Source organism: Pinus tabuliformis, chromosome 9, assembly GCF_031772625.1.
Source record: "Pinus tabuliformis cultivar Carrire ecotype Pingquan chromosome 9, CPIR1, whole genome shotgun sequence".
Lineage (NCBI taxonomy): Eukaryota > Viridiplantae > Streptophyta > Pinopsida > Pinales > Pinaceae > Pinus > Pinus tabuliformis.
In genome coordinates, this window is record NC_142307.1 from 1,003,579,795 (window position 1) to 1,003,607,419 (window position 27,625).

Consider the following 27,625-nt stretch of genomic DNA (forward strand, 5'->3'; position numbering starts at 1 on the left):
TTGCTTGATCCTTGTTTCTCTTTTTATTCCTAGGATTATCAAGACAATCACTTCTATAGTGACCCATCTTGTGACAATTGTAGCATTCAATCTTGGATAGGTCTATCTTCTTTCTTGGCCCTTTGGACTTCTTGAAGGTTCCTTTATTCTTGTGATGTGCAGAATAGGCATTTGAAATTTTCTCCTCTTCATTCTCTTTGTTGCTTACTAATGAAATTTTGACTTCTTCTTGACTACATGCATTCCATAATTGTTCGAATGTAGGAGTGTCCTTCCAACTGTTGATCCCTGATGCAAAGGCACTTCGAGATGTTATTAATCCTAGAAGTGTAGTGATTACATGCTCCTTTTAAGGTACTATCTCATCTATTGCCTGGAGTTCATCTCTGATTCTAGCTATTCTTACAAAGAAGGATGCCACAGTGTCATCTTTTGTCATCTTCATTGTCCTTAGTTCATTCTTAAGACTTGCAATTTGACCAAGATTCTTGATTGTGAACAATTTGGATAAGGCTTCATACATCTCTTGAGTGGAATCTATGTTGGATATATATGGGATGAGGTTATTTTTTATTCCATCCACTATTAGGGTCAGGGCTAGTATCTTTGTTTCTCTGAACTTTGCCTTTTTGTGCATCACTTGATTCATTTGTGGGCTTCTTTCCTTTTCCTTTGACTAGATCCAAGACTTTATTCTTCTCGAAGATGAGATCCATCCTCTTTTTCCATGCCCTATAGTTGGAGGCCTCTAGTTTGTTTTCTCCCTTCAATGAGTTAGACATGGTTCTTGAAGATAGTAGGCTTGTCTCCTTATATGATCTTGATGACCCTTATTCAACTTCTTCAAACTTCTTATTCTCCTTTCAATAGATCTTTGGGCTGCCTTTTTCCTTCTTCTTGACCTTAGCTCTGATATCATGTTGGAAAATCAGAAAGGCAGAAAGATTTTCTTATGTTGATAATTACTTATGATATTCTTATGTTCTTATTAACTTTCTTGTGTTCTTCTTTGATATTTGTTTCATCAAGCAATTATCAAATACAAAACATGAAGATTAGGGACACTAGATGTAGGCAGACAACCAGGGAAAAACCCCTATACAGGGGAAACCCCAGTCAACAACTCTTCCTTTAGTAGATTCATATGACAGTGAGACAACCAAGACTCTAGACCAATACACCTTCGTCCTCCACCAAGTCAGCCTCTTAATATGATGCATCAACCTTTAATCTTCGACTTTTGTTCAGTAGCTTCAACCCAACAATATCTCAAAAACTATGATCCTAGTTACAACAACTATTGCAGAAATTTCGATCTCACAGCAACTGCAGATTTTCGACCCTATAGCAGAGAGAGAATTTCGGTCCCAGCTTCTTAATAACTTTGCATATGTGAGAGAAAGATAGCCCAAAAACTCTATTTCCTTCATCCTACTTCTCTTCTAGCAACTTCGCACTCTTTTTTGCAACCAGTTTACTGGACTTTTACTGTAAATCGGACTTGATGAGAGAATGTTCCAAATCAAGTCGAGTTGCTCCAATATATAGGCTTATGGTGCAGTCTAATTACCCTGTTTGAAACTTTGAGGCCGACTTGGTGGAGAAGAACTAAATGACCTATTTTTCAATAAAATAATTTTCTTCTTTGACCAAAAAAATTCCAAGAAGGGTTCTTTACGATATGACATGGCTTGAGGGTTTTGGTATTGTTATGATGGAAACCCTAGCTCTTTAGGGTTTGTTGTAAATTTCTATGTTATATATTGAAACCCTAGATCTTTAGGGTGTATAAGCAAGACCCTTGTATTAGCTAAAATGAGGTCGTAGGAATGAAACCCTAGGTGTTTATCCCTCTGTATGATCGAAACCCTAGCCTAAATGAAATTGGTGTATTGATGTTTACCTAGCAGATAGTATTATGAAATGCAAAAGCATGATTATGAAATCCTAGATATGTATATGCGAGTATGCTAACCTAATTGTTGATGCCCATAGTTTGTGAATTATAGGGTTTGTAACAAAACCCTAGTAGAAGATTGATATTCTAGGATATGATGATATTGTTTTCGATATGATTTAGTTTTGATGAAAAAATCTAGGGTTTGCAACAAACTCTAGTAGAGTCTAACATTGTTGAAACCTTAGATGAATGATAGAATTCTTATTTGATTGAATCTAAGGCTTTGTTTCTCGAATGTGGAATCTATGGTTTGCAAAAGTAGATTTTGTCATATATCTCTGAAATTGAGGCCCTAAATATAATGCATCTGATATCTTGATTAAATTGCTTTAAGTCTTGATGATGTAGTCTAGGGTTTATGACAATAACCCTAGCAAGAAGTATGTATCTCTTGCTAATCATGAACCTAACTAGGTTTAGGTATTTGATTTGATGCTTCCATTCTATTGACACAACATTGATATAGTTAGCTTCATGCTTCTGTATATGTATTTGGTTGTACTTGCTATTAAAGGTTTTTGCAGGTACACAATCTTCAAGATAATGAAGATGTCCATAGGAGCATGATGAAGGAAGTTATATGGATGATGATGATCAAGATGACCTTGATACCATAAGAAGGAATGGAGCCATGAAAGACTCTTTGATGGTATAGAAGAAGGAATTAGTTGATTTCCCTCAATTGAGAGGGAGCCTGGATAGAAGAAAGGGTATATCTCCCCAGTTGAGAGGGAGGACTTATTATGATAGTCATGATGGATACCTTGAAGAAGAGAGAATAAATCAAAATACTACGATGTGTTGAGGATATCTTGGTGTTGCTGAAGTAATGACAAAAGAAAAGCTTTCGACAAATTGCATATGTATAACTTAAAGATAAAAGCAGCATTTGAATGAATGAGGACCCTGAAGGTTAGTGTTTACTTGTATATATTTGAAATTTATCACTGATTGGGGTTGTGTTTGTACAAGTAAATCTCTCCATAAAAGATTGAACACTCTAGAAGCATGCTTGGACAAATGGATATTCTAATTTGATAGGGAGAGTTCAAACATCTAATGATGGATGCTTGGGATGACATTTGGTGGGCCTATGTGTTGATGTCTAGATCTCGAAGAGGGAGGGTGGCGTTGGTCTTGGAGCTCTAACCTTGGATATGCACCTAGATCCTTGGGTTGATGGTTAGCGAGTGAGACTGAAGGTATCTAGACTAGCTGAAAACTTGAGTCCATCTTAGCCCCACCTGGATAGATTACCCTGGTTAGGTATCTAGTCAGCAACACTGAGTGTGTTAGAACTCTTCATAGTTCATTTCGAGATCTTCCATGTACTTCTATATACATGTAATTATGAATACCTCCCTAGTTGAAAGGGAGCGATGAAAAATGTAACTAGAGTCGGTCTTCATAATTGTACTAGAGTCAAGATATAATATATTTATCAAAAGAAAATTTTATTATTATTAAATTGACTTATTAAATCATGAATTTCATGCTTGGGTCAATGGTCATAGGTCAAGCCTCCATTGTAGGCTTCTAGGATTTTCCTGTTGAGTCAAAGTCAAATTTAATTATGTAAACCCTTCTTGGGATCATGGTATCAAGAAAAGAAAATTTATTTTGGTCATGTTGAACTTTCCATCAAGTCAACCTCAAAATCTCTCCTAAATTGGCTTCAAAATCATCCTCTACAAGTCGACCTATCAACTGCTCATGTCGGCCCAAAAGTACAATGGCAAACCACTATAAATAGCAAGGTGCACTCGACCTATTGGAACATACTTGAATCTGTGATTTTCAGAAGAAAAAGGATGAAGTACAAAGTACAAGATCACTGTTGCAGGATGAAGGCTAAATTGCAGGACATTGTCACTAATGAAGAACGAAGATTATATTACATGAAGACCGCTCTCATGTTTGGTTAGCTTGTGGATAGAGGGGTAACATTTGTGGAAAGAGTCTTGTTTGTCTCTCTGTGATTTGAATCTACTGAAGGAAGAGTTCTTGACTAGGTTTTCCCCTACCTAGGGGTTTTTCCCTAGCTGTGTGCCTACATCTTGTGTCCTTATTCGCTTATTGTTTAGCATTTATCTTGATGGGGGAAAAATATAAATAAGATCTAACAAGCACATAAGAAAATTCACAAGTAAATGTCAAGATATAAGAGAAATATAATGCCCTAAATTTCTCAACACTGCAGATTCCCTCCTCACATGGACGGTGAAATTTCACAAGGGAGGAAGGATGCATTGAGACGGATATTTCAAGATAGAGCATCCCTTGATGAAGTGGAGGATGCCTTTGCAGAGTTTTCCACTAACACTAGGCGATTTGCAACCTATGATGTGATTAGAGATAGAGAGGGGCTAAGAAGTCCTATTCTTGGTGGGAAACTCATGGGGCAACATGCCCTCCTCTACAGCAATTAGCGATGAGGCTCCTCTCTCAAGTTACTTTATCCTCTTGTTGTGAGAGGAATTGGAGCACATATGGAATTTGTATGGTTTAAAGAAGAGTAGGCTTCAGTTGTCCAGGGCATAGACAATGGTGTATGTGCACACCAACCTGCGTCTTATTTATAGGCAAAGGGAGCAGTGGTTGAAGGGAAAGTGTTAATTTTGGATAACAATGGTATGTTCTATGCTTAAGAGAAATTTACTTCAATTTTTCTTATTATCCCAATATCAATTTCCAGATTAGCAATCACATTAACATGATAGTAAATGTAGATAGAACATAAATAAAAAACAGAAGGAAAGCCAAGACAAGAGGACACAATATTTGGCGGATGTCAGGGAAAAAGCTCAATGTGGGGAAACCCTTTGATCATGTCTTCTTATTATTCTTCAAAAATTTAGCAGAAAGAGAGTACAATATACAAAATTCACATGCCCAAACACAGTCAAATTTGTCCAGTCAAACTACAGTCAACAAGATGCCCTAGCCAGAAAGTCAACGCTGGTCAAATTAGCATAATTACTTCTCCAAATCAGTGTAGTCAAACTTAGTCAATTCGGCCTCCAAAAACAGTCCAAATCAGCCCAAAATTGTCATGAAGAAATCGGCCAAACTTGGTCAACGCATAGTCAAACCTGCGGTAAAATTTTTTGCATTCAACATTGGTCAAACAGCCCAGAAAATCTCGATTTTTGTGCCAAAGAATGCAGCCTGCCCAAACAGAAATATTCCCACAAAATCACAGTCAAACAAGGTCAAACGTTGCCTGTTCAATGCTGGTCAAACTTGCTGGAACTTGGTCAACGCAGAAAACAGAAAAGTACAGTCAGCCCTTCGCATCTGTGGAGGAGAGAAGCTGCCTAGAAATCTGTACGACCCAATCAAATGAGGAAAGACGCTGCCCAGAAATCCGTACGACTCAATCAGATGAGGAGAGAGAGAGATGTGTGAGTGATGATGGTTGTCCAAATGAGGTAGATGCATCTTCTATTTATATGCAACGTTGAGGATGAAAAGACATGACTTTTGGGTTTCTAAGCCTACATTAGTTTGCTGGCCGACCTTGACAATTTGTCCATAAAAGAAATAAAGTCATAATTCCATTTATACATGCTAGAATGAGATGATCTTTAGATCAATCCTACACCTCTCGGAAAGAGGAATCCAATAAAAATACCAACTTCACCATATGAATTGTTCAAGGTGGAGTTTGGCCCTAGTTGCCAAATTTAACACTCCCTCTCAAGTAAGGAGAACTCCACCTGCCAAATCATATGTCAATCTATACCATCTTTGACATCCTTGTTATACTTTGTTGAACCATGAAGAAATATTGAAGAAGAAATGGTCGAGAGTGTGTCATACCACTCTCCACTAACCCCAAGTTAGTCTCCAATGATCGAGAGTGTATCAAACCACTCTCCATTGACCCGAAGTCAGCCTCCATTGATCCCAGATCAATATTAAACATCCTAGCATAGGGAGTACAGTAGTACACGATATGTCCATCGGTAGTACTTTGGTCCCTATCCTCATTTCCCTACTCATTGCCCAAATGAGAGGTACTTCTCATGAGTCTCAGACAACATGTGTAGGATGCATCAGCAGGAGAAGATGAACCACTCATCTTGCTCATATGCCATAGGAGAAGGTGAACCACTCATCCTATGCATATCTCAACCATCATGGGGTATCACAGGGGAAGGTGAACCACTCACACTGTATAGAGCGCACCACTAGGGAAAGATGAACCACTCACCCTATGGTCGCTCATCACTCCAAGAAGTACCCCAAGCCCCCCGGAGATCCCAGAGCTCAATATCCAACTCAAATGGGATCCTCATAAGAGGGCCTCTCCACGACTCCAAGACGTTCATGGAAGGCTAAGAATTTGACTTTCCCCATGGGCTTCGTACAAATATCTGCGACCTGATCATCAGTCCCAATGTGATGGAGCCTTATTTCTCGCCGTTGTACCATATCCCGGATAAAGTGGTACCTGATATCAATATGCTTGGAGCAGTCATGAAACACGGGATTCTCAGAAAGACGAATCCCACTTTGGTTGTCACAAAAGATCCTGGTGGTATCCAACACTTGTCCAAACAACTCACTAAAGAGCTTCCTCAACCAAATAACTTCACAAGAAGCCACACTAGCAGTAATATATTCAGCCTCGACAGTGCTCAAAGCAACCGATTGCTACTTCCTGCTCATCCAGGATATTGAACCAAAACCTAGAGAGAAGCAACATCCCGATGTGCTCTTCCGATCCACCACACTTCCAGCGCAGTTAGCATCAGAATAACCATGGAGCCTCACATTCCCAGCAGTGTATCTCAGTCCATACGTGATTCTGCCTTGAAGATATCTCAAGAGATTCTTGGTAGCAATCCAATGTATTTGATGAGGCTCGACCATAAACTGACTCAATGTATTCACTGCAAAGCATATCTTTGGACGGGAGTCCACCAAGAACATCAGGGCCCCCACGAGTTGACGATACTCAGAAGGATTTCCCAAATCAGGCCCAGCAGCGTTTCCGCATAACTTCTTGAAGTTAAGTTCCATCGGAGTAGTCACGGACTTGCAGCCCACCATCCCAAATCTTTCAAGTAGCTTCACAATGTATTTTCCTTAAGAAAGGAAAATCTCACCTGGCTTTTGCCAGACCTCCAACCCTAGGAAATAATGCATCAGTCCTAGGTCCTTCATCTCAAACGCGGAAGCCAGCTCCCTCTTGCATTGATGAATGAGAGGGTTTGCACCTGTTAGAAAGAGATCGTCCACATAAAGTACCAAGATGAGAGGTTTGTCATTCTCAACCTTAAAGTAAAGGTTCAGATCTTCACTTCTTGTAAAACCTGGCTTCTCTACAATAGCCATTGAACTCATTTGATTCATATTCGGTTCCATTATCGGTCCTCAATATTTTGATTTTCTTCCCTATTTGATTTTCGACCAAGGCTTTGAAAGAAAGAAATCGTGTGAACACTTCGTCCTTCTTCTTCAAGAAATAAATCCAAGTTTTGCAAGAGAAGTCATCCATAAAGACAACATAATATAAATATCCTCCCAGAGATGTCATGAGCATCATCCCAGATAGATCAGAATGAACCAATTGCAAAATGTCGGTAGTCTTTCAATCACTTGAGGGGAATGGTCCCCTTGTATGTTTTCCTTCGGCACATCCCAGATAAACACCTTCATGTTCTACTTTAAATTCGGGGCATACCTGTCACCATCTTCCTCACATCGGGTAGAGCCTTATAATGAAGATGAGCAAATATCTGATGCCATAATTCGAATTGAAGAGATGTGTCGCAAAACATAACTCCTAGTGGAGTTCCTCCAACTTGATATAAGTTGTCAACCCTGAATCCAAGAGTAAATGCTTCTTTGAAATTTCTTTTCCAAACATGTACCTTTTCATCGATGAATGCCACCTTGAATCCTTTGTCTTCCATTGCCGAGATAGATACTAAGTTCTTCTTTAGATCAGGTACATATAGTACTTCTTGTAGATGAATGGTGTTATCTTGATTCAATTGAAGAGTAACATTCCCAACTCCCTTTACGGGATAGGTGGCATTGTCTCCAAGAATGATTTCCAAATTTGTATCATTTTCTATGATATTTGAAAGCGCTTCCTTATACCCGGTGAAGTGCCTTGAGGCACCACTATCAATCAACCACTTTCCCAAGGTATCCGAAGGAGAGGCAATAGAGAGGGAAGATATAAGATAAAATTAGTTTTGCTTGTTATCTACAACATTAGATTCATCATACCTGGAGTTTCTAGATCTTTTGGGAGCTCTACCATTTCCATGTTGAGTAGTGGGAGAATTCCTTTTCCCTTTGTTGTTAAATATGCCATTCATTTTATTGTTGTTGCCATTGAAATTGTTGTCGTTGTTGTTGTCATCATCCCAAGGTGTATCCCTTCAATTGGGACACTCCCTAGCATAGTGGCCAAACCTATTACAAATGAAGCATCTTCCCTTCCTTCCAGCTTTGAATCTCGGTCTTCCTTGACATTGCTTCTTTGAAACTACATTGTTCTTCTTTTTAGCATGAGTGGAGAATGCAGTAGGTTCATTCCTATTTGAAAGCATGTCTCTCTCTGTTCTTGTTTCTTCTTGAGTACATCTAGTCAACAATTCATCAAAACCTGGAATCTTGTCATTGTTAAGGATAGTAGTGTTGAACACATTCCATTCACAAGTAAATGAGAGTGAGCTCCTTATCAGCAATAACTTCTCCAATTGAAATAAGATCATTTTTTATCTAAGTAATCCTCATGAAGTAGGATAGGATATCTTCACCTCTTCCCTTCATTATGTCCTTCAACTTGTTTTTGAGAAAGAGGACTTGGTTTGCATTGCTAACTTTGAACATGCCAACCAACCTGTCATACATCTCCTTAGATGTGTTCAAATCCGAGATGTGTGCAATCAAATGCTTGTTAATAGAATCCCTGGTAATATTCTTAGCTTTGACTTCACCTTTCTTGTACTTTGTCTTGGCAGCAGCCTGTGCATTTGAAGGAGGTTCAATAATCTTTCCCTGCACATAGTCCACAACATCCTGCTCTTCCAAAGTCAAATCATGAGACATCTTCCATGCATGATTATCAGACTTATCATTGAGCTTGTCATCAAGTTTGAAGTAAGATGCGGAGGCCATTGAATCTTGTCCTTGTCCAACAAATCTCAGTGATTGCTCCTCACTCTTGCTTGGGCTTTGTCTTCACCTCAGCTCTGATCCCATGTTAATTTTGGATAACAATGGTATGTTCTATGCTTAAAAACAATTTGCTTCAATTTTTCTTATTAGCCCAATATCACTTTCCAGGTTAGCAATCACATTAACATGATAGTAAATGCAGATAGAACATAAATAAAAAGCAGAAGGCAAGCCAAGACAAGAGGACACAATATTTGGCGGATGCCAGGGAAAAACCCCAATCTGGGAAACCCTTTGATCAAGTCTTCTTATTATTCTTCAACAGTTCAGCACACAGAGAGAGTACAATATACAAAATTCACTTGCCCAAACACCAGACAAATCTGTCCAGTGAAACTGCTGTCAGCAAGATGCCCTAGCCAGAAAGTCAACGCTGGTCAAACTAGCATAATTACTTCTCCAAATCAGCTCAGTCAAACTTAGTCAATTCGGCCTCCAAAAACAGTCCAAATCAGCCCAAAATTGTCATGAAGAAATCAGTCAAACTTGGTCAACGCACAGTCAACGCTGGTCAAATCAGCAGAATTACTTCTCCAAATCAGCTTGGTTAAACTCAATCAATTTGGCCTCCAAAAACAGTCCAAATTAGCCCAAAACAGTCTTGAAGAAATTGGTCAAACTTGGTGAACGCACAGTCAAACCTACGGTCAAACTTTTTGCAGTCAATGCTGGTCAACCGGCCCAGAAAACCTCGGTTTTTGTGCCAAAGAATGTGGCCTGCCCAAACAGAAATATTCCCACAAAAATCACAGTCAAACAAGGTCAAACGCTTCCCAATCAATTCTGGTCAAACTTGCTGCAACTTGGTCAATGCAGAAAACAGAAAAGTACAGTCAGCCCTTCGCACGTGTGGAGAGAAGCTGCCCAGAAATCCGTACGATCCAATCAGATGAGGGGGGAGAGAGAGATGTGTGAGTGATGATGAGCGTCCAAATGAGGTAGATGCTCCTTCTATTTATATGCAACGTTGAGGAAGAAAAGACATGACTTTTGGGCTTCTGAGCCTACATTAGTTTACTGGTCAACCTTGACAATTTGTCCATAAAAGAAATAAATTCATAATTCCATTTATACATGTCAGAATGAGATGATCTTTAGATCAATCCTACACCTCTTGGAAAGAGGAATCCAATAAAAATATGAGCGTCATCAAAAGAGTTGTCCATGGTGGAGTTTGGCCCTAGTTGCCAAATTTAACAAAAAGACAAAGATGTGGGATGTGTTCCCTGATGATATGGGTTTGGACAGCAGTGTTGAGTTGGCATTGGCCAACGTGGATTTTAATGAGCCAGTGCTAGAGCATGTCACTCTCAATGATGGTGATACTCTTGAGGAATCATCCTCCACACCAGCAGATTCAGAGAGTACATTGGATATAGAGGAAGATGCATAGGAGAGATTTTGATGATGATGATTGATGAGCTACTTACTACCTTGTAGTTGTTTTGTATTTTCTATTTCTATTTTCCATTGGGATTCCTAGTTAGAAGTCTTCGGGACTGAATACCTATGTAACACATTTTGATCTAGATGACTTAATGAGAAAACTGCAGTTTATGGTCAATTTCTTGTATTTCTCGTATTGGATCATTGATGAGTCTGTCATGATTGTATTTGTATGCATAATGTTACAAATTTACAATGTAGAGTCTAGATGTATGTCTAAATTTGTATCATCATGAGAATTTGTGTAATATATATATATATATATATATATATATATATATATATAGTGTCTGTGTGTGTGTGTGTCCTATTCCGAGGGGTCTACGTGCCCCGTGTCATGAACTCGAATTTGTGTGTCCTTCATGTCCCATGTCCCGTGTCTAGTGACTTAGGTTGTAAGTGATAAAGTTGTCGCCGATCGCATGCCTAAACCCTGGTTTCTTGCAAATCCCTACAAATAAATGCAAATGCAAAGAGCATTCCAATCCTAACTCATTTGGAACAAACTATCTTTTCCAACCCAAATGAACAGCGAGACAGGAATCAAATACTGTGGAATAATAGGGGGATGGAAGTGGTCACATGCACGAGTTGCAAACACTCACAATTCACTGCATCAGGATCTTGCTAGGTTTTTGCCCAAGTGCTTACTATGTCCTAGGCATCTTTTGCATTTTTTATTTTTTTTTATTTGTAGCTTCATATGCTTTTATCTTCTTTTAGCTGCATTAAACCTCTTAGGGAAAATTTCCAGGCCTCACCTAGAGATGAGGATATAGGGTTCCAGTCCCAATGGAAAATGACAGCTAACCCAAGGAATAGATGTGGATAATTTTTCGTGTGTATCAAGGACCATAGAATCTGAGACATCTTCACAGTGCCCTTTAATAAGGTAATACCAAAAGAATAAATATGATTGCTAAAGAACCAATTGTAGCAGCCATTCTCAAGAAATATATTAAGAGCATTCAAGCCCTGTGCAAAAGTCAAGTGGAGAGATTAGGACCCTGTAGAATAAAATATCAAGGACAGTTTGCCATGATATGCTAATGGAGTCAAAGCTATTCATAAGCCCAAACACCATCCTAAATATATTTCTACAATGTGGAAGTCTACCTCTTGCTACACAAGAATTAGAGCTTGCTGAACATGGTCTTCTAATAGTGATATTTTCTGTTTGTTGTCATTAACCCCATTGGAACAAGACTCCAAAATGAAAGTTTGTAACCATAAACGGAAATCAAAGAAATCATTTTGGTGGACACACAGTAACTATTGATGTACCCAGTTTAGTTCATAATGTTGCAGTCTCCCCTTTTGTTATAAGGATCTCTACCTGATATTACATCTTAGTTTGGGCATTCTTAATTTGCTCTTTCAAATTATGTGAACCAGGTGTTTCATTCCTTGATAATTGATGGTTGGAACAAGCTGATGAAGATTTATAGCCATAAAGGTCAATTAAAGTAAACAATCTGGTCGACACATGGTAAGTGGTACTGTAACCATTAACTCTTTGGATGTTCTTTTAAACATATATTAGCAATCTCTGTTGGCCCATCTGTTTAGAGATAACAGGCGGTACACATATTAGTTTTGTACGTCCCACCAACATAAAGAGCTCCTTCCAGATCTTACTCATGAATTCTAGATCTTAGTTGCTAATTATTGTTCATGGATAACTGCAAAGCCTGTGAATTTCATTTGAATCAACCTGCTCTACTTGACCAATTTAAATGTGACTTAAATTATATACTTGACAAAGCTACTGGAGACGGGAAAGAATAGTAGTTAAAAAATACAAAAAATGTCTACATACTTTTGACTGGCTATCCAATAAAAAGTGAGTCCTCTTCCAATCTTAATGTAGATACTCATACATAAAGGCATTGTTATTTTTTAATAATGCACAGAATCAAATATATCATAATGTTCACATAGTAACCAACAATGGAGCACACACATACTACAGAACAAATGAAAGAATACCTGAAGTTCAGCACGATCAGCATCAGTCCCATTCAAACGTAAATGGTCGATTGCTGGATCAAGCACCTTCTGCCATGGCCTCATTGTTAGAACACCAGCAAAAAGGACATAGAGATCCTCACCTGCACCTAATTTGATACTATTCTCCTTGATCCCCTTGACATCTGCAAACACAAGAGCCTGCACACAAACTTTGAAGAGCCATTAGAACCAGAAATGAGGAAGATATTTGGAAGGCAGATGTCACAGAAGCAATAAGAGATAATGTATTGGGCAAATCAAGACTTCAAAAGTAGATTTAGTCACCTTCCAAAGCTTAGCATAGTGCGCACGTGTTAATGGGTCAAGCACCCTGTATAAACCATGGTCAAGTAATACCAATTGTGGCTTTCTTTTACCTGCATAAATAAGGAAAAAGTCAACATTTGGACAAATGTTCATGCCAATGGAGATTCAGCTCTCTACAAGGAAAAGAACATGACAGATGGTTGAGGAATTAGATTATGGATAAATAGAATACTGCTGTTCTTTTCTGTTATTGTCATTATAACTAAATATATCAAAGGAAAATGTAATGCGTACTTGAAGCAAGATTTAAGGATAAGCATATTGTTGCTGAAAAAATGGTCTTAAATATTGTTGTGTTTGAGTTATATTCTTTGCACAATTAGCTACACAGGATTTGTATGCGGCAGGTGCAGCAGAGGGTTCGAAATGGGAGCACAGTCACCACCCCCCACTGCCTGGGAGTCCAAGGGTACCATCCCCAAAAAATATTTTGGGCAGCCCTTTGCTTCTGTTTTTGGCAGTTTTGGGCACATGGTTTTCACTTTTAACAATATTGTGGCACGTGGTGGTTTAGCCCATGGTTTTGTAATTTCAATGAAGGAACTATAATTGTAATTTAATCCAGGATTAATGGATTGGGGTTTATGGATGCCGCAGGATATACATATGTGTATTGTAACATTGTAAAGATAGGATATTGTGAAAAATCTTTCTGGTTCTCCCAATTTTGGGTTTTCAAGGTAAAATCGTTATGTTAAATGTGTATGTGCGCCATTCCATCTTTTCTATTTTTATTAAAAATCTGTATGTAGCAATTAACTGTACAGAGTTAAAACCAACATTTAGTATCAAAGCAGTTTGGCTTCAAGGGGATGCCTTCGTGGCCAAGGGTTTTGGCTCAAGCCTATGATGGACCCTATTATAGTGGGAGATCTATGGAATTGATCCTTGAGGTGAAAGGAAATGGTGAGCAATTCAGAGATAGAGATCAAGAAATTCAATGGGAAAAGTTTTGAGTTGGGAAGCTCAAAATGGAAAATCTTTTAGTGGGCAAAGATCAGTGGATTCAATCTGGGTGCTACACTAGCAGGGATGTCAATAAAAGACTAGACCAAGTTGGATCGTAAGGCAAACGGCACAATATAGTTGTGTCTCCTAGATTAGGTATTACTAAATGTTTCATGGGAAGCTACAACGAAGGGATTGTGGAATAAGTCAGGGGCATTGTGTCAATCTAAGTCCTTAATGAACAAATTGTTCTTACGGAAGAAGTCATATAACCTGAGAATGAAGGATGGAGATGTTGATTTTTCATAGGTCTTCTACTGATAATTACTTCTAATGATTTTTGCTTTAAATCCATTCATATTCACATTCATCATTAAGTAATTACATAGAAAATCTTCAACAGTAAAACAAGAATGATAGTAGGATCTTAAAGAGAGCCAAACAAGAAACACAAAGCATTTTACCCTAGGAAAGACCACATGGGGGGGAAACCAGCAACCTTTTCCTTAGGGAAATTGATCAATTCAACAAGAGATACATCTAATCTTAACAGTCTAATGCAAGGTCAAACTGACCATAAGACAATTCTGGCCAAACAGAGATAAGTAGCCTCATAGACTTGGTTTGTTGTGCCTCAGTGATTTGGTCTTCTGCCCAAGAAATATCTCTGATCAGAATTTGGCCTTCTGTCCATTGATAATTTAACTATGGTCGGTCTTCACAATACATGTTTGAGTAAAGTTAGAACGAAGGCCATCCCTGAGGCATGCGAAGGGCACTTATGAAGAGCATCGCTGAGGCAGTGAAGAGACATGACAAAGTATGTTTGTGGGCGTGATTGACTTGACTAGGAGGATGGACATTGGACCAGGTTTGACCTAGTTAGACTTAGACGTGTCTCTGTTCAACTAAAGAAATCTCTATTGAAAAAGGTTGTTGGGATTTTCCCTTTAAGGGTTTTCCCAAGGTAAACCTTTGTGCTATTTGTGTGGACTGTCTTTTTATGATCTGGATGTATTGATGTGTTATACGTGTTGAAAAATGTAACTAGGTTCGGTCTTCATGATGACATGTATAATTGTGATTTTATGTAATTGATGTAAAGAAGGAAAAATAAAATTATTTTTGTAATGCTTGTCTCATGGGTTTCATGAGCAAAGAATTTTATTTTTAGAAATGGCTCCCATTTTGAGCCCTTAGGATTCTATGTAATTGATGTAAATAAGAAAAAATAAAATTATTTTTGTAATGCTTGTCTCATGGGTTTCATGAGCAAGAAATTTTATTTTTAGAAATGGCTCCCATTGTGAGCCCTTATGATTGGTCATAAAGTCAAAAGAGTCAATTTCATGTGTGAAGGACCCTTCTTGGGCATGTTACATTTGTATATGAGTCAATGAAAATGTCAAATAGCCCTCCAAGACCAAGCTCAAGCATCTACTTCAAGTCAGCCTTAAATAAAATAATTAACTTACTTCAACAGACATGTCAGCTCACCCACTGTTCAAGTCGGCTTATTATTGCGGCTCCATCAACTATAAATATGTCATATCCCTTCTCAAAAACATTAATCATAGGGTGTTGCTACACATTTTTGGCACAATTTTGACTTAGGAGGACAACCCCACACTTAGACTTAGGAACCATGGGGCAATTTCGGCTTTATTTAGCAGCTAGTGGACTGTGGGGGCCATCCACATGAGGAATTCGAGCTTGGCCATTCGATGTGCTTGGAGGGAAATCGAATGGGTGGATGGAGGGGCCCAGATGAGGCTAAGGAGGCCCAAGGTAATAAAAGGAGGATCAACTCTCACTTTCGAGCCATCCGGGGTGCTTGGAGTTGGATAGCACAGGTAAAACCAACATTTTGGAGGAGTTTGCAGTAGGATTTGCACGCTGTTTCTTGCAAGTCGAAATTCGCAGTCGAAGTTGGGGAGAGGCTCTAAGAGGGCCGAAAATCCAAAGTCAAAACCAGCTAAATTCCCTTCTGGGTTTTCTAGGTTTTTTTGGGTTTTTCCAAGGAGTCTGGGGTTAAAAGTGCACAATTTTCTGGGCAGTTTTTGAGCACCTTCCAGCTAGTCGAAGTTCAACAGGGCAACAATTTACTGTAGCAGCGTAGTGCGGAGTGGTGCAGCAGCTGGGCAGCCTTCAGCTCAACTATTTTTCCACCTGGGGTTGGTCTTGCTTGTTCATTGGGACAAGCCCAAGTGCACCCTCCCATTTCATATTGTATCTAGCCTGCAGATTTTTAATAATATGGCTCAGTAGTTCCTTATTGGCAGTGTTTCCATGGATGTTTGATGTGTGTTTAATTTTTATATGCTGTTGCACAGTTTATTTGTTTAATATCACTTACATTCCTATTTAGGAACATTACAGTGGTATCAGAGCCTAGTTCTTGGCTCAGCTGTGGGGATTGTTTCCTATGAGAGAAGGGGACCAACAGAACATCACCTACCGTAGGCAGAGGTATAGGAGCAGAGAAAGGGAGTTAGAAATTACTCCAGACACAAAGGGAAGAGGGAAAGCAGTGGCCGAAGAGGAGGAAATGATAGAGCCCAAGAGCAGGGAGGAGATGGCTTTCGACAGCCTCCTGAGGGCCTTGAGTGACTTGGCCAAGGGGCAGAAAGACATGTTGGAGGAGATCAAGTCACAGAACAGAGAAAGGACCATGCCTAGAGGGTTTCTATGTGGAGAAACTTCTGGGGCCTCTCAGCCTTTCGATCACCCCTCACTAGCAGTGCAACGCCCTTTAGTCAGTGTGTCAACTCAGACTACACTACCTTCTTTCGTGCCAATGGCACAAATCGAGCTTGCAAGGGAGGAAGATCCTCCTCAGATGGGGGATTACTTCAAAGAGTGGTAGACCATGGATGAAGACTTCAAAGAAGCCCTCTCCTTCAGAGATTACTGCAAGTTCAAGCAGAGTGAGAGGAACAAGGGGTACGGAGGACAAGGGACCCATAAATGTGAGCTGCAGAGAACCATAGGGAGGATGTATTTCCCTACTTTTGATGGCACTGTCAAGTGCACGACCAGGGCTTGGGTTGAAAAGATGGACACGTACTTTCAACTCAACCGGATGATAGCGCAGGAAGCCATTAAGATGGCCACACTGCACATGGAAGGGAAAGCCCATGATTGGTGGTTCCATGGCTTCACCACCTTAGGGCATGCCCAGATAGTTTCTTATGAGGACTTCACATGGAGGGTGGTGGAGTGATTTGATCAGAGGGATCCCGGGACATATTTCAGGGAGCTGACACAACTACGCCAAACTGGCAACACAGAGCAGTACTTTTCAAATTTTTTGCATGTGCCAGTGATGGCCCCGGATCTATCCGAGGCAAGGAGGGTATATACCTTCATTGAGGGCTTGCTTGAGCCCCTGCATGCACTGATGAAGTCACGCAAACCCTCCACCCTGCAGGAAGCAGTCTTGTTTGCAAGAGATCTAAAGGGGGCCATCCCCAAGACTAGAGCACCATTTCCTGCACGGACCCCTTTCCCACAGAAGGGGCATGAGACTAGACCCCCACCACCAAGGACCACACAACGGAGGGTGCAATTAGATGAGGAGACACAGAAGGACCTCCGAAGGAGGAAGCTGTGCTTCACATGCAGAGAGCCTTGGGCACTTGGCCATAGGTGCACTGCAGGTAGAGCACACTACATTGAGGTCTTTTCTGACAATGACCAGGAGGATGAGGTGGAGCAGGATTGTGGTGGGACAAATGGAGAGAGTCTGGTAGGCAGAGGGCCACGACCACCACCACCATAGGGAGGGGCATCTCTTGCCCCAGTAGGAGGAGTCCTTGCTTCTTTATGCAGGATTCCTAATTTTTTGACATTCTGAGGATTAGAGGCGTTGTACAGGGACAACAGGTGTCAGTGTTGGTGGATAGTGGGGTTACCCACAATTTCATAGATGCACTATTGGTCCAAAGGAGGGGCCTCACCATAGCAGAGTTTAAGGGTTTCTCAGTCTTCGTGCCAGGTGACCATACCTTCCAGTGCACCAGATATGTGCCCTCCTTTACAGTAGTTATGGGGAACTACTCGATGACAAACCACTTCTTTGTGGTCGATGTGCTAGACACCAACGTGGTGATGGGTGTCCAGTGGTTGTATTCCCTTGGGCGAGTAACGAAGGATTGGAGGAAACTAGAGATGGAGTTCGTTGGGCTAGATGGAAAACTGGTGGTTTTGAGAGGCATGCAGTCTTACCCACATCAAATAGTTTCGGCCAGCAGGATGGAGGCAGATCTACAACATGGGGACATTGCATGGGCAGTTGAGTTGAGGATCTCAGATGCTGGGTGACATACGCACCCACCACCAGCAGACATACAGGCTTTACTAGACAGGTATGCAGTAGTGTTTGGGACATTCCACCAGGGCAGCCACTAGATAGAGGATTTGAAAACACCATTGAGCTGGAGTCAGGTGTACATGTCGTGATCACTACTCCTTACAGGCATCCCAAAGCCTAGAAGGACAAGATAGAGAAGGCCATCCAGGAGCTGCTTGCATTGGGCCATATCAGCCAACTTCCAATGCTTTTGTTTCTTCGTTAGTGCTGGTGAAGAAGACGGATGGAACCCTTCGGATGTGTATTGACTATCGGGCCCTCAACTGGAAGACTCTTAAAAACCGGTACCCTATTCCCTGCATTGACGAGTTGATGGATGAGCTTAGAGGAGCCAAGTACTTCTCTAAGATTGATCTGCATTTAGGGTACCACTAGGTCAGGGTGAGGGATCAAGACATCCTGAAGACAGCTTTTGGTGCCACTATGGGCACTTTGAGTTTCTGGTTATGCCATTTGGGCTAACCAACGCTCCAGCCACATTCCAGTCATGCATGAACCATGTCTTCCGGGGACAGCTAAGAAGGTTTGTGCTAGTGTTCTTTGATGACATCCTGATCTATAGCCAAATGTGGGAGGAGCACCTCCAACACTTGGAGGAGGTATTGCGCATTCTGGAGGAGCAACAGTTCTATTCCAAGCTCTCCAAGTGCAAATTTGGTTTGAAAAAGATGCTCTACCTAGGACATATCCTTGGAGCAGATGGGGTGAAAGTTCAGGAGGAAAAGTTTCGGGCTATTCAGGATTGGCCAGTACCCCGTACCCCAAGACGTGACTAAGCTAAGGGGCTTCTTGGGCATTTGCACCTATTACAGGAAGTTTGTCAAAGGGTTCTCGCAGCTGGCAGCGCCTTTGACTGAGTTGACCAAGAAGGGGGCCTTCTCATGGACTAATGGAGCACAAGTTGCCTTTGATCACCTCAAGGAGGTGATGAGCAGTTGCCCTGTCTTGGCACTTACAGACTTTTCCCAGACATTCACATGGAGTGTGATGCATCCGGGGTAGGAGTTGGAGCAGTATTGTCACAGGAGGGGCATTCCATAGCTTTCGAGAGTCGGAAGCTCCTACGGCATGAGTTGTCATATTCCATATATGACAAGGAGATGTTGGCCATTATGCACGCACTGACTAAGTTTCGCCAGTACTTGGTGGGCAACCGGTTCCGAGTGAAGAGTGATCACAACAATCTTCGACATTTCATGGGGCAGCAAGGCCTCAACGATAGGCAACAGAGATGGGTCAACAAGGTGCAGGCCTATGATTTCAACATCGAGTATGTGCGGGGGAAGCACAATGTGGTGGTCGATGCTCTATCTCGAAGACCAGCTGGGTTATCTCTCATGAGCATTTGCCAAGATTGGAGGGCTCAGTTGTTGGTGTACTCCAAGGATGGGAGGGCATGCGAGGTATTGGAGGGGAGTTGAGGAAACATGTAGATAAGCGTTAACGTGTGATGGATGAGGTCATCTATTACAAGGAGCACATTTACTTAGTGCCCAACTCACAGTTGAGGGAGAGGATACTCCAAGCAGCTCATGATTCACCATTGTCCAGACACAGGGGTTCCAGAAGACTTATATGGATGTTTGTGAGAGATTCACATGGAAGGGCCTCAAGGAGGACGTGCTACAAGACGTACGCGAGTGTGAGGCCTGTCAGCGGAACAAAGGGGAGCTGACCCACCCTGCAGGAGCACTACAGCGATTTCCCATTCTAGAGGGGAAATGGGAAAGTATTTCAATGGATTTCATCATTGGGCTCCCCACAGTACATGGGAAGGATTGCATATACGTAGTGGTCAACAAGTTGACCAAATTTGCCCACTCTTTCCCCAACCCCATGAGGTCCACAACTGCACAGGTTGTCGAGTTGTTCTTTCGGGAGGTTTTTAGGTGGCATGGGCTCCCCAAGAACATAGTGAGCGACAGGGACAACAGATTCATGGGTGGTTTTTGGCGGGAACTCTTCAGGTTGGTTGGGACGGAGCTCACTCCTAGCACCAATTATCACCCTCAGACTAATGGCCAGACGGAGAGGGTTAATCAGTGGTTGGAGGGGTACCTGAGGAACTATGTCACAAGTCAGTAGAGGACGCGGATTCGGTGGTTGCATCTAGGCGAGTACTACTGCAACACTATGCACCATATGTCTATCGGTATGACTCCTTTCCGTTCCCTTTATGGATATGATGCACTTACTTTTTCTGATGTTGTTTTTGGAGACAGTCGGGCCCCAAAGGCCAAAACCTAGGTCCAAGAGAGCCAAGATATCCTCAAGGCTCTCAAGGATAATTTGGTGACAGCCCAAAATCAACACAAACTTTATGAAGACCGGCACAGGACAAAAGGGCACTTTGAGGAGGGGGACATAGTATACCTTCGACAACAGCCTTACAAGCAGTCTACGTTGAAACAGAAGGGGGCCGAGAAGCTACAGCCACACTTCTATGGGCCTTACCGAGTGACTAGGCGAGTTGGGGAGGTGGCTTATGAGCTGGAGCTACCTCCCGGGAGTGGAATTCGCAATGTGTTTCATGTCTCATGCCTGAAGAAGGTGTTGGGACAACAGGTGATGGCAACAACTGATTTACCCCTGCTGGATGATGAGGGCCACTTGGTGTTAGAACCAGAGGCCATTCTAGAGAGCAGGGAAAGAAGACTGAGGAGCAGGACCATCAAGGAGTTCTTGGTACACTAGAAGAATTTGTCGGATGAGGATGCCACCTGGGAAGGTGAGAACATATTGGAGCACCTAGCTTTGAGGTTGCTTGAGGGCAAGCAACATTTGGGAGGGGAGGACTGTCATGTCCCTTCTCAAAAACATTAGTCACAGGATGCTGCTACACATTTTTAGCACAATTTTGACTTAGGAGGAGGACCCCACACTTAGACTTAGGAACTATGGGGAAATTTCAACTTTATTTAGCAGCGAGTGGAATGTGGGGGCCTCCCACATGAGGAATTCGAACTTGGCCATTCGATGTGCTTGGAGGGAAACTAAATGGGTGGATCAAGGGGCCGACATGAGGCTAAGGAGGCCCAAGGTAATAAAAGGAGGATCAACTCTCATTTCCGAGCATCTTCTACGTTTGCAAACAAACACTCACTTGTACGCTTTGTTACTTAGCAATTCTACTGGTTGTTTAGCCACGAATCTCTCATGCAGGAGATTTAACCTCTACTTCGGGGGACCATCCGTGACCACCCTAAGGAAGCTGTAACACAGGAGTTTTCAGGGAGTCAGGGACAACAACACACTTCAGCCATCAACGCAGAGAGGGAACTGCGTATTCCTAGGCAACCAGGAAACTTGCAAGAGGAGTTGGAAGCCAACAAGGGGATTCATTTCTTGTTGGGAGATCCAGAAACTGAGGGGGCAACATAGTAAATGAATTTTCGCTAGAGTTTGCAGCCAGCTAGACCAGTGCATCAGTCAGTCGAATTTCTGGACAAGGGGACTGCGCAGAGGTCATCCAGCAGCAATTTGTGGGGACTTGGGAAGCAGCTTATCTGGGCTAAGAGCCATCTTTAGTGCTTGGAGTTAGATAGCACAAGTAAAACCAGCATTTTGGAGGAGTTTGCAATAGGATTTGCAGGCTATTTCCTGCAAGTCGAAATTGCCAGTGGAAGCTGGGGAGAGGCTCCAAGAAGGCCAAGAATCCAAAGTCAAAACTAGCTAAATTCCCTTCTGGGTTTTGTCCAAGGAGTCCAAGGTTAAAAGCACACAATTTTCTGGGTAGTTTTTGAGCACCTTCCAGCTAGTCAAAATTCAGTCGGGCAACAGTTTATTGTAGCAGCGTAGTGCAGAGTGGTGCAGCGGCTGGGCAACCTTTAGCTCACCTATTTTCCCACTTGGGGTTGGTCTTGGGTTGGTCTTGCTTGTTCATTGGGACAAGCCCAGGTGCACCATTCCATTTCATATTGTATCTAGCCTACAGATTTTTAATAACATGGCTCAATAGTTCCTTATTGGAAGCGTTTTCATGGATGTTTGATGTGTGTTTAATTTTTATATGTTGTTGCACAGTTTATTTTCTTAATATCACTTACATTCCTATTTAGGAACATTACAAAATAGGGCATCTCGTCCTCATTTCAGAGAAAGAATTTCGGTCATCATCAAGTCTGAAACAAGAAGTGCAAAAGGATCAAGGAAGATAGTCCTATAGCCAGCGAAGCAAAGCAAAGGAAGAGCGAAGTATTTAGTGTTGAAGAATGTAACTAGGTTCGGTTTTCATAAGATGTATTTGAGTCGCAATGAAATGTATTTATTAAAAGAATGAAAAATATATTTTTAATATTATTCTTATGACTTATTAAAGCATGGGTTTCATGTTTGGGTCATTACGTTTTAGGTTAAAATCCCCATTGAAGACTTCTAGGATTTATTCTGAGTCATTAGAGTCATTGTCCATTTAAAGAGACCCTTCTTGAGCTTTTGAATCATGTAAAAAGATTTATTATTGAGTCAAATAAGGTATTTGTCACCTCCACACCAAGTCGGCCTCAAGGAGATCAAGTTGGCCCCAAGCTAGGTAATTCAACCTCACCAAAAGCATATCTATTGAAGGAGTTCGAATTCATTTGGAACACATTCTCTCGCTCAAGTTCGTTATCCCAGAAGAAAGAGTTGGAAAAAGTGTGAAGTTGGAAAAGGAGGCTAAAAGGAGTGCGAAGTTGGAAAAGAAGGAAGAAAAGGTCAAGATTGAAATTTTGGGCTATCTATCTCTCTCTCGTGTGGATTCCTCTAGGAGATCGAAGTCTCTCTTGTCAAGTTGAAGTTGTTGTTGTTGTTGCTGCCAATTGCTGGGTCGAAATTTCTGTTGCAAGTTGTTGCTGCTAGGTCGAAATTGTTGTTGAAGGGTTATCATCTGCAAGAAGGAAGAAAGGGCTGACTTGGTGTGGAGGAAGTCTATGTCTAGGTCAAGAGTCTTGGATTATCTCAAGGAAGTTATTAAGGAAGAGTTGTTGACTAGGTTTTCCCCTAGATAGGGGTTTTTCCCTAGCTGTCCGCCTATATCTAGTGTCTATGATCTTTGTGCTATTGTTTTGATAGTTGCTTGATGAGCTAAAGATAAAAGAGAAACATAAAAAAAACATAAAGTCACAAGCAATTATCTATATAAAAGAAAATATTTCTGCCTTTCTGATTTTCTAACATGGTATCAGAGCTAAGGTGAAGAAGGAAAAAGGCAGTTTGAGGATCTACTGAAAGGAGTCTAAGAAACCTCAAAAAAGTTGAGCAAGGGATCATATAAGGAGATCTTATAAGGAAATAAGCTTACTACCTTCAAGGACAATGTCTAACACAATAAAGGGAGAGAACAAATTATAAGGAGCATCAAATTATAGGTCATAGAAGAAAAGAATTGATCTCATTCCTGAAAAGAACAAAGTCCTGGATTTGGTCAGAGGAAAAGTGGAGAACCGAAGGATCTAGTGATGCAGATAAAGTGAAGTTTAGAGAGTCAGAAATATTGGCTATGACACTAATGGTAGAAGGTATAAAGGACAATCTTGTCCCATACATTTCCAACATAGACTCTGCTCAAGAAATTTATGAAGCCTTATCAAAATTGTTCACTATCAAGAACATTGGTCAAGTAGCAAGTCTTAAGAATGAACTAAGGACCACAAAAATGACAAAAGATGACATTGTAGCTTCCTTCATTGTAATAATAGCTAAAATTAAAGATGACCTTCAAACCATAGATGAGATTGTACCGGAAAAAGAGCTAGTGATTCCTGCATTATTCGGATTGCCACCTACTTGGAGTGTTTTTGCTTCAGGAATCAACAGTTGGAAAGAAACCCCTTCATTCGAAGAATTATGGAATGTCTGCAGCTAAGAAGAGATGAGAATCTCATTAGTAACCAACAATGAAGAAGAGAAAGTTTCAAATGCCCACTCCACTCATCACAAGAAAGGAAACTTCAAGAAGTCAAAAGGACCAAGAAGGAAGGTAGACATGTCCAAAATAGAATGCTACCAATGTCATAAAATGGGTCACTATAAAAGTGAATGTCCTGGCAATCAAAAGAATAAGAAAAGGAACAGGGACCAAGCTAATGTTGCTGAAGAAGGATCTCCAAATAAGAATAAAGAAAAAGAATCAGATATAAGGGACTTACACTACGAAGTCCTTTGCTCTAAGCTTTAGTTGTTTCATTTTTTTCTAGTATTTGTAGGTTTAACATTTTTGAATTGTTTTTTTAAGGTTATAGGTATTCGTCGAGTTTGGAGGGAGCCCTCACCAACTTCCAAAGATAAGTATCTTACTCCTTGTATTACCTTCTCAATTTTGGTTTCCCTTACTAATCTAAGTTTGTTTGTATTAAATACTAATCACATTTCTATTCATATTTTCCTTTTAGGAAAGGTTTGTTGAATACTCAAGTATTATGGAAGAAGGCCTCACAAGAAAAAGCATTGGAATTACAAGGTTTGTTAAGAAACAAATGATAGGCCTTAGACTATAAGTTTTGATCTCTTCATGATAAAGGTATATTCATTCTTAATAAACTATTCTACATTCCTAACATTGTTGTGTCTAGCTCTCTTGAATCATAAAGATTCTTGATTGAGTGATTCATCATTAGATAAATCTACCCTCCTCATATCTTTGATTATTCTTGTGGAACCCTAAAAAGGTTCTTTGTAAAACCGTAACTTAAGGGTATGTCGATGATAATGTGTGAAACCCTAGCCTACTTAGGGTTATTGTTGATGTTTTGATGATGTCATGTTTGGGGTTTTGGGTATGGTTATAAAAACCCTAACTTGTTAGGGTTGAATGATGATGTTTGAAATCCCAAACCATTGAAGTCTTGATAAATTAGGGTTTGTTGTTGAAACCCTAGATCTTTAAGGTTTGGTAGGGTTTATGAGAAAGACCCTTATTTTAGATAATGTCCTAGGAATGAAACCCTAGACATATGGTTGTCCATCTAATCAAATATGTTAGATGTCTGAAAGTGTTTGTGTCAATTAGTTTGACTAACATATGTTGTTATAATATGCTTGTGCATGATGATGGAATCCTATATATATGTGTTGACCTAATTGTTGATGGTCATAAGTCCTAGGGTTTGGAACTAAGTCGTACTCGAAGTTTGATACTTTAGGATGATAGTGCTTGTGAATTCTAGGGTTTTGTAACTAAATCTTAGTAGAAGTTCAATTCTCTAATATATGATCACAGTGTGATAATCTAAGATTTATGAAAGATTGTTAAAATTTGAAATTCAGTTGTGATCGGTTTTGATTATTGAAGCTTAATGGCTCATGTATGAAATCTAGGACCTTGCACTAAATCCTAGTGGAAATATAACATACGAATTCAAAAAGTTGTTAGATGCATTATTGAATTATACTTGTTTGAATTGTTTCTAGGGTTTTCTATATGTTATAAAAGAATTTGTCATATCATTGAAAGAGATATTGTGGCCCTAGATATAATGAGATTGATATCTTGTCTAAGCTACTGATGTGATTTAGGGTTTGTAACAAAACCTGGGCAAGAAGTTGAAGTATGTGTCTCTTGCTGATTATGAACCTAACTAAGGTTAGGTATCTAGTGTCTAAAGTCTAATGCTTCCATTATTATATGATTCTGATATGGTTAACTTCATGCTTCTATGGATTTGGTTGTACTTGCTATCTAAGTTGTGCAGGTACATAATCTTCAAGATAATGAAGATGTTTGTAAGTAAAGTTGATAAGCATGACAAAGAAAGTTATATGAATGTGACTCTGATAAGAAGGATGGAAGCCATGAAAAATTCTCCGATGTCATAGAAAAGAAGTTGATCTACCTAAGTTAAGAGGGAGCCTAGAAAAGAGTACATCTCCCGAGTTGAGAGGGAGGGCATATTATAGTCATGATGGATACCTTGAAGAAGAAATTGGAAAATACATCTTAAGGTGTTGTTGAAAGAAGGAAAGTTGGTTTTGGTTGTTGCATGTGAAGTAGGAAAGGAAGTTGAATGATTAAGGAAACCTTTGTCAAGTTTTGTTTGGGAAACTTTGAAGTCTCATTGTGATGAATTATGAGGCAGCGTTAAGAAGTTGGAAGACCCCGAAGGTTTGTCTTTACTCATGAGTATTTGAAAGGTTGTTACTAATTGGGGTTGTGACTGTTCAGGTAAATCTCTCGAAGTTTTTGAAAAAGCATGCTTGAGGTTAAGGCTTTGTATGTGAGACACATTGCCTGGGAGGACATCAGGCCGGCGCTATGTGTTGATGTCTAGATCCTGAAGTAGGGAGGGTGGCATTGGTGATAGAGCTCTGACCTCAGATATGCACCTGGATCCCTGGGTTGATGCTTAGTTAGTAAACCTAGTGGTACCTAGACTGGCTAAAAGATTTAGTCCATCTTAGTCCCACCTGGATAGATTTCCCTGGTCAGGAATCTAGTTTGTGGCACCATGAGTACCTAAACTATTGGAGGACCTTGGATAGATTGCCCTGGTCAGGAATCTAGTCCATGGCATTGCGGTGCCTAAACTTTTCATAGTTCATATCTTTTGAGATCTTCCTTGTACTTGCTATTATGAATACCTCCCTAGTTAAGAGGGAGTGTTGAAGAATGTAACTAGGTTTGGTCTTCATAAGATGTATTTGAGTCACAATGAAATGTATTTATCAAAAGAATGAAAAAAATATTTTTAGTATTATTATTATGACTTATTAAAGCATGGGGTTCATGCTTAGGTCATCATGTTTTAGGTCAAAGTCCCCATTGAGGAATTTTAGAATCCACGTTGGATCAGGGATGGTTTCGTGGTGCAGCAGGAAGCAGAATCCAATAGAACTAAGCTCTGCAGAAGCAAAATACATGGCAGCAAGCACAGCTACGTGCGAAGCTATATAGCTTTGGAAGCTATTAGTAAGCTTGTTCATGCAGAGATGGAGGTGACAAGTTTCTCCTGTGATAATCAAAGTTGCATCAAGCTCTATGAGAATCCAGTGTTTCATGACAAGTCGAAACATATAGATATTCGATGTCATTTCATCAGAGATTGTGTACAACGTGGTGCGGTCTAGCTACAGTATGTTTCCACAGGAGAGCAGGTTGCAGATATACTCACAAAGCTCTAGGGAGAGATAAGTTCATATATTTCAAAGAACAAATGGGTATGGTGGAGAAACCATTTCAGTAGAAGGGACAAATTATTTTGGATGCTTCTCAGTTGTAGTTGTTGCAGTTGCAATAGCAACAGATGAGAGGGAGTTGTAGTGCAGATGCAATGTTGGAAGCAGTATAGCAGTGTCAACATCAACACAGATTTAGCATCAAAGTTGCGCAGTAGTTGGTGGGTAGCAGCAGCTAGACATCAGCAGTGTGACAGAGGTGATATAGA

General features: G+C 40.6%; 1 protein-coding gene and 1 long non-coding RNA gene across 10 annotated transcripts in view; one reads left to right on the top strand and one right to left on the bottom strand.

The window, feature by feature from the left end:
• LOC149152111 (uncharacterized) overlaps positions 1-13,542 on the top strand; it is a 133,197-nt gene extending 119,655 nt beyond the window's left edge. The window contains exons 2-3 of the long non-coding RNA XR_016262456.1: positions 12,005-12,098; positions 13,294-13,542. This is a non-coding gene — a long non-coding RNA (uncharacterized LOC149152111). The remainder of the gene's footprint in view (positions 1-12,004; positions 12,099-13,293) is intronic.
• The window catches only part of LOC149152112 (putative ABC1 protein At2g40090), a 270,264-nt gene that overhangs the window by 101,809 nt on the left and 140,830 nt on the right, over positions 1-27,625 (bottom strand). For all 9 annotated transcript variants that reach the window (XM_089439154.1, XM_089439156.1, XM_089439160.1 and 6 more), the window contains 2 exons: positions 12,905-12,996; positions 12,599-12,778 (listed from right to left, as the gene is read on the bottom strand). In XM_089439154.1, coding sequence (XP_089295280.1) covers positions 12,599-12,778; positions 12,905-12,996 — 272 coding nt within the window. The remainder of the gene's footprint in view (positions 1-12,598; positions 12,779-12,904; positions 12,997-27,625) is intronic.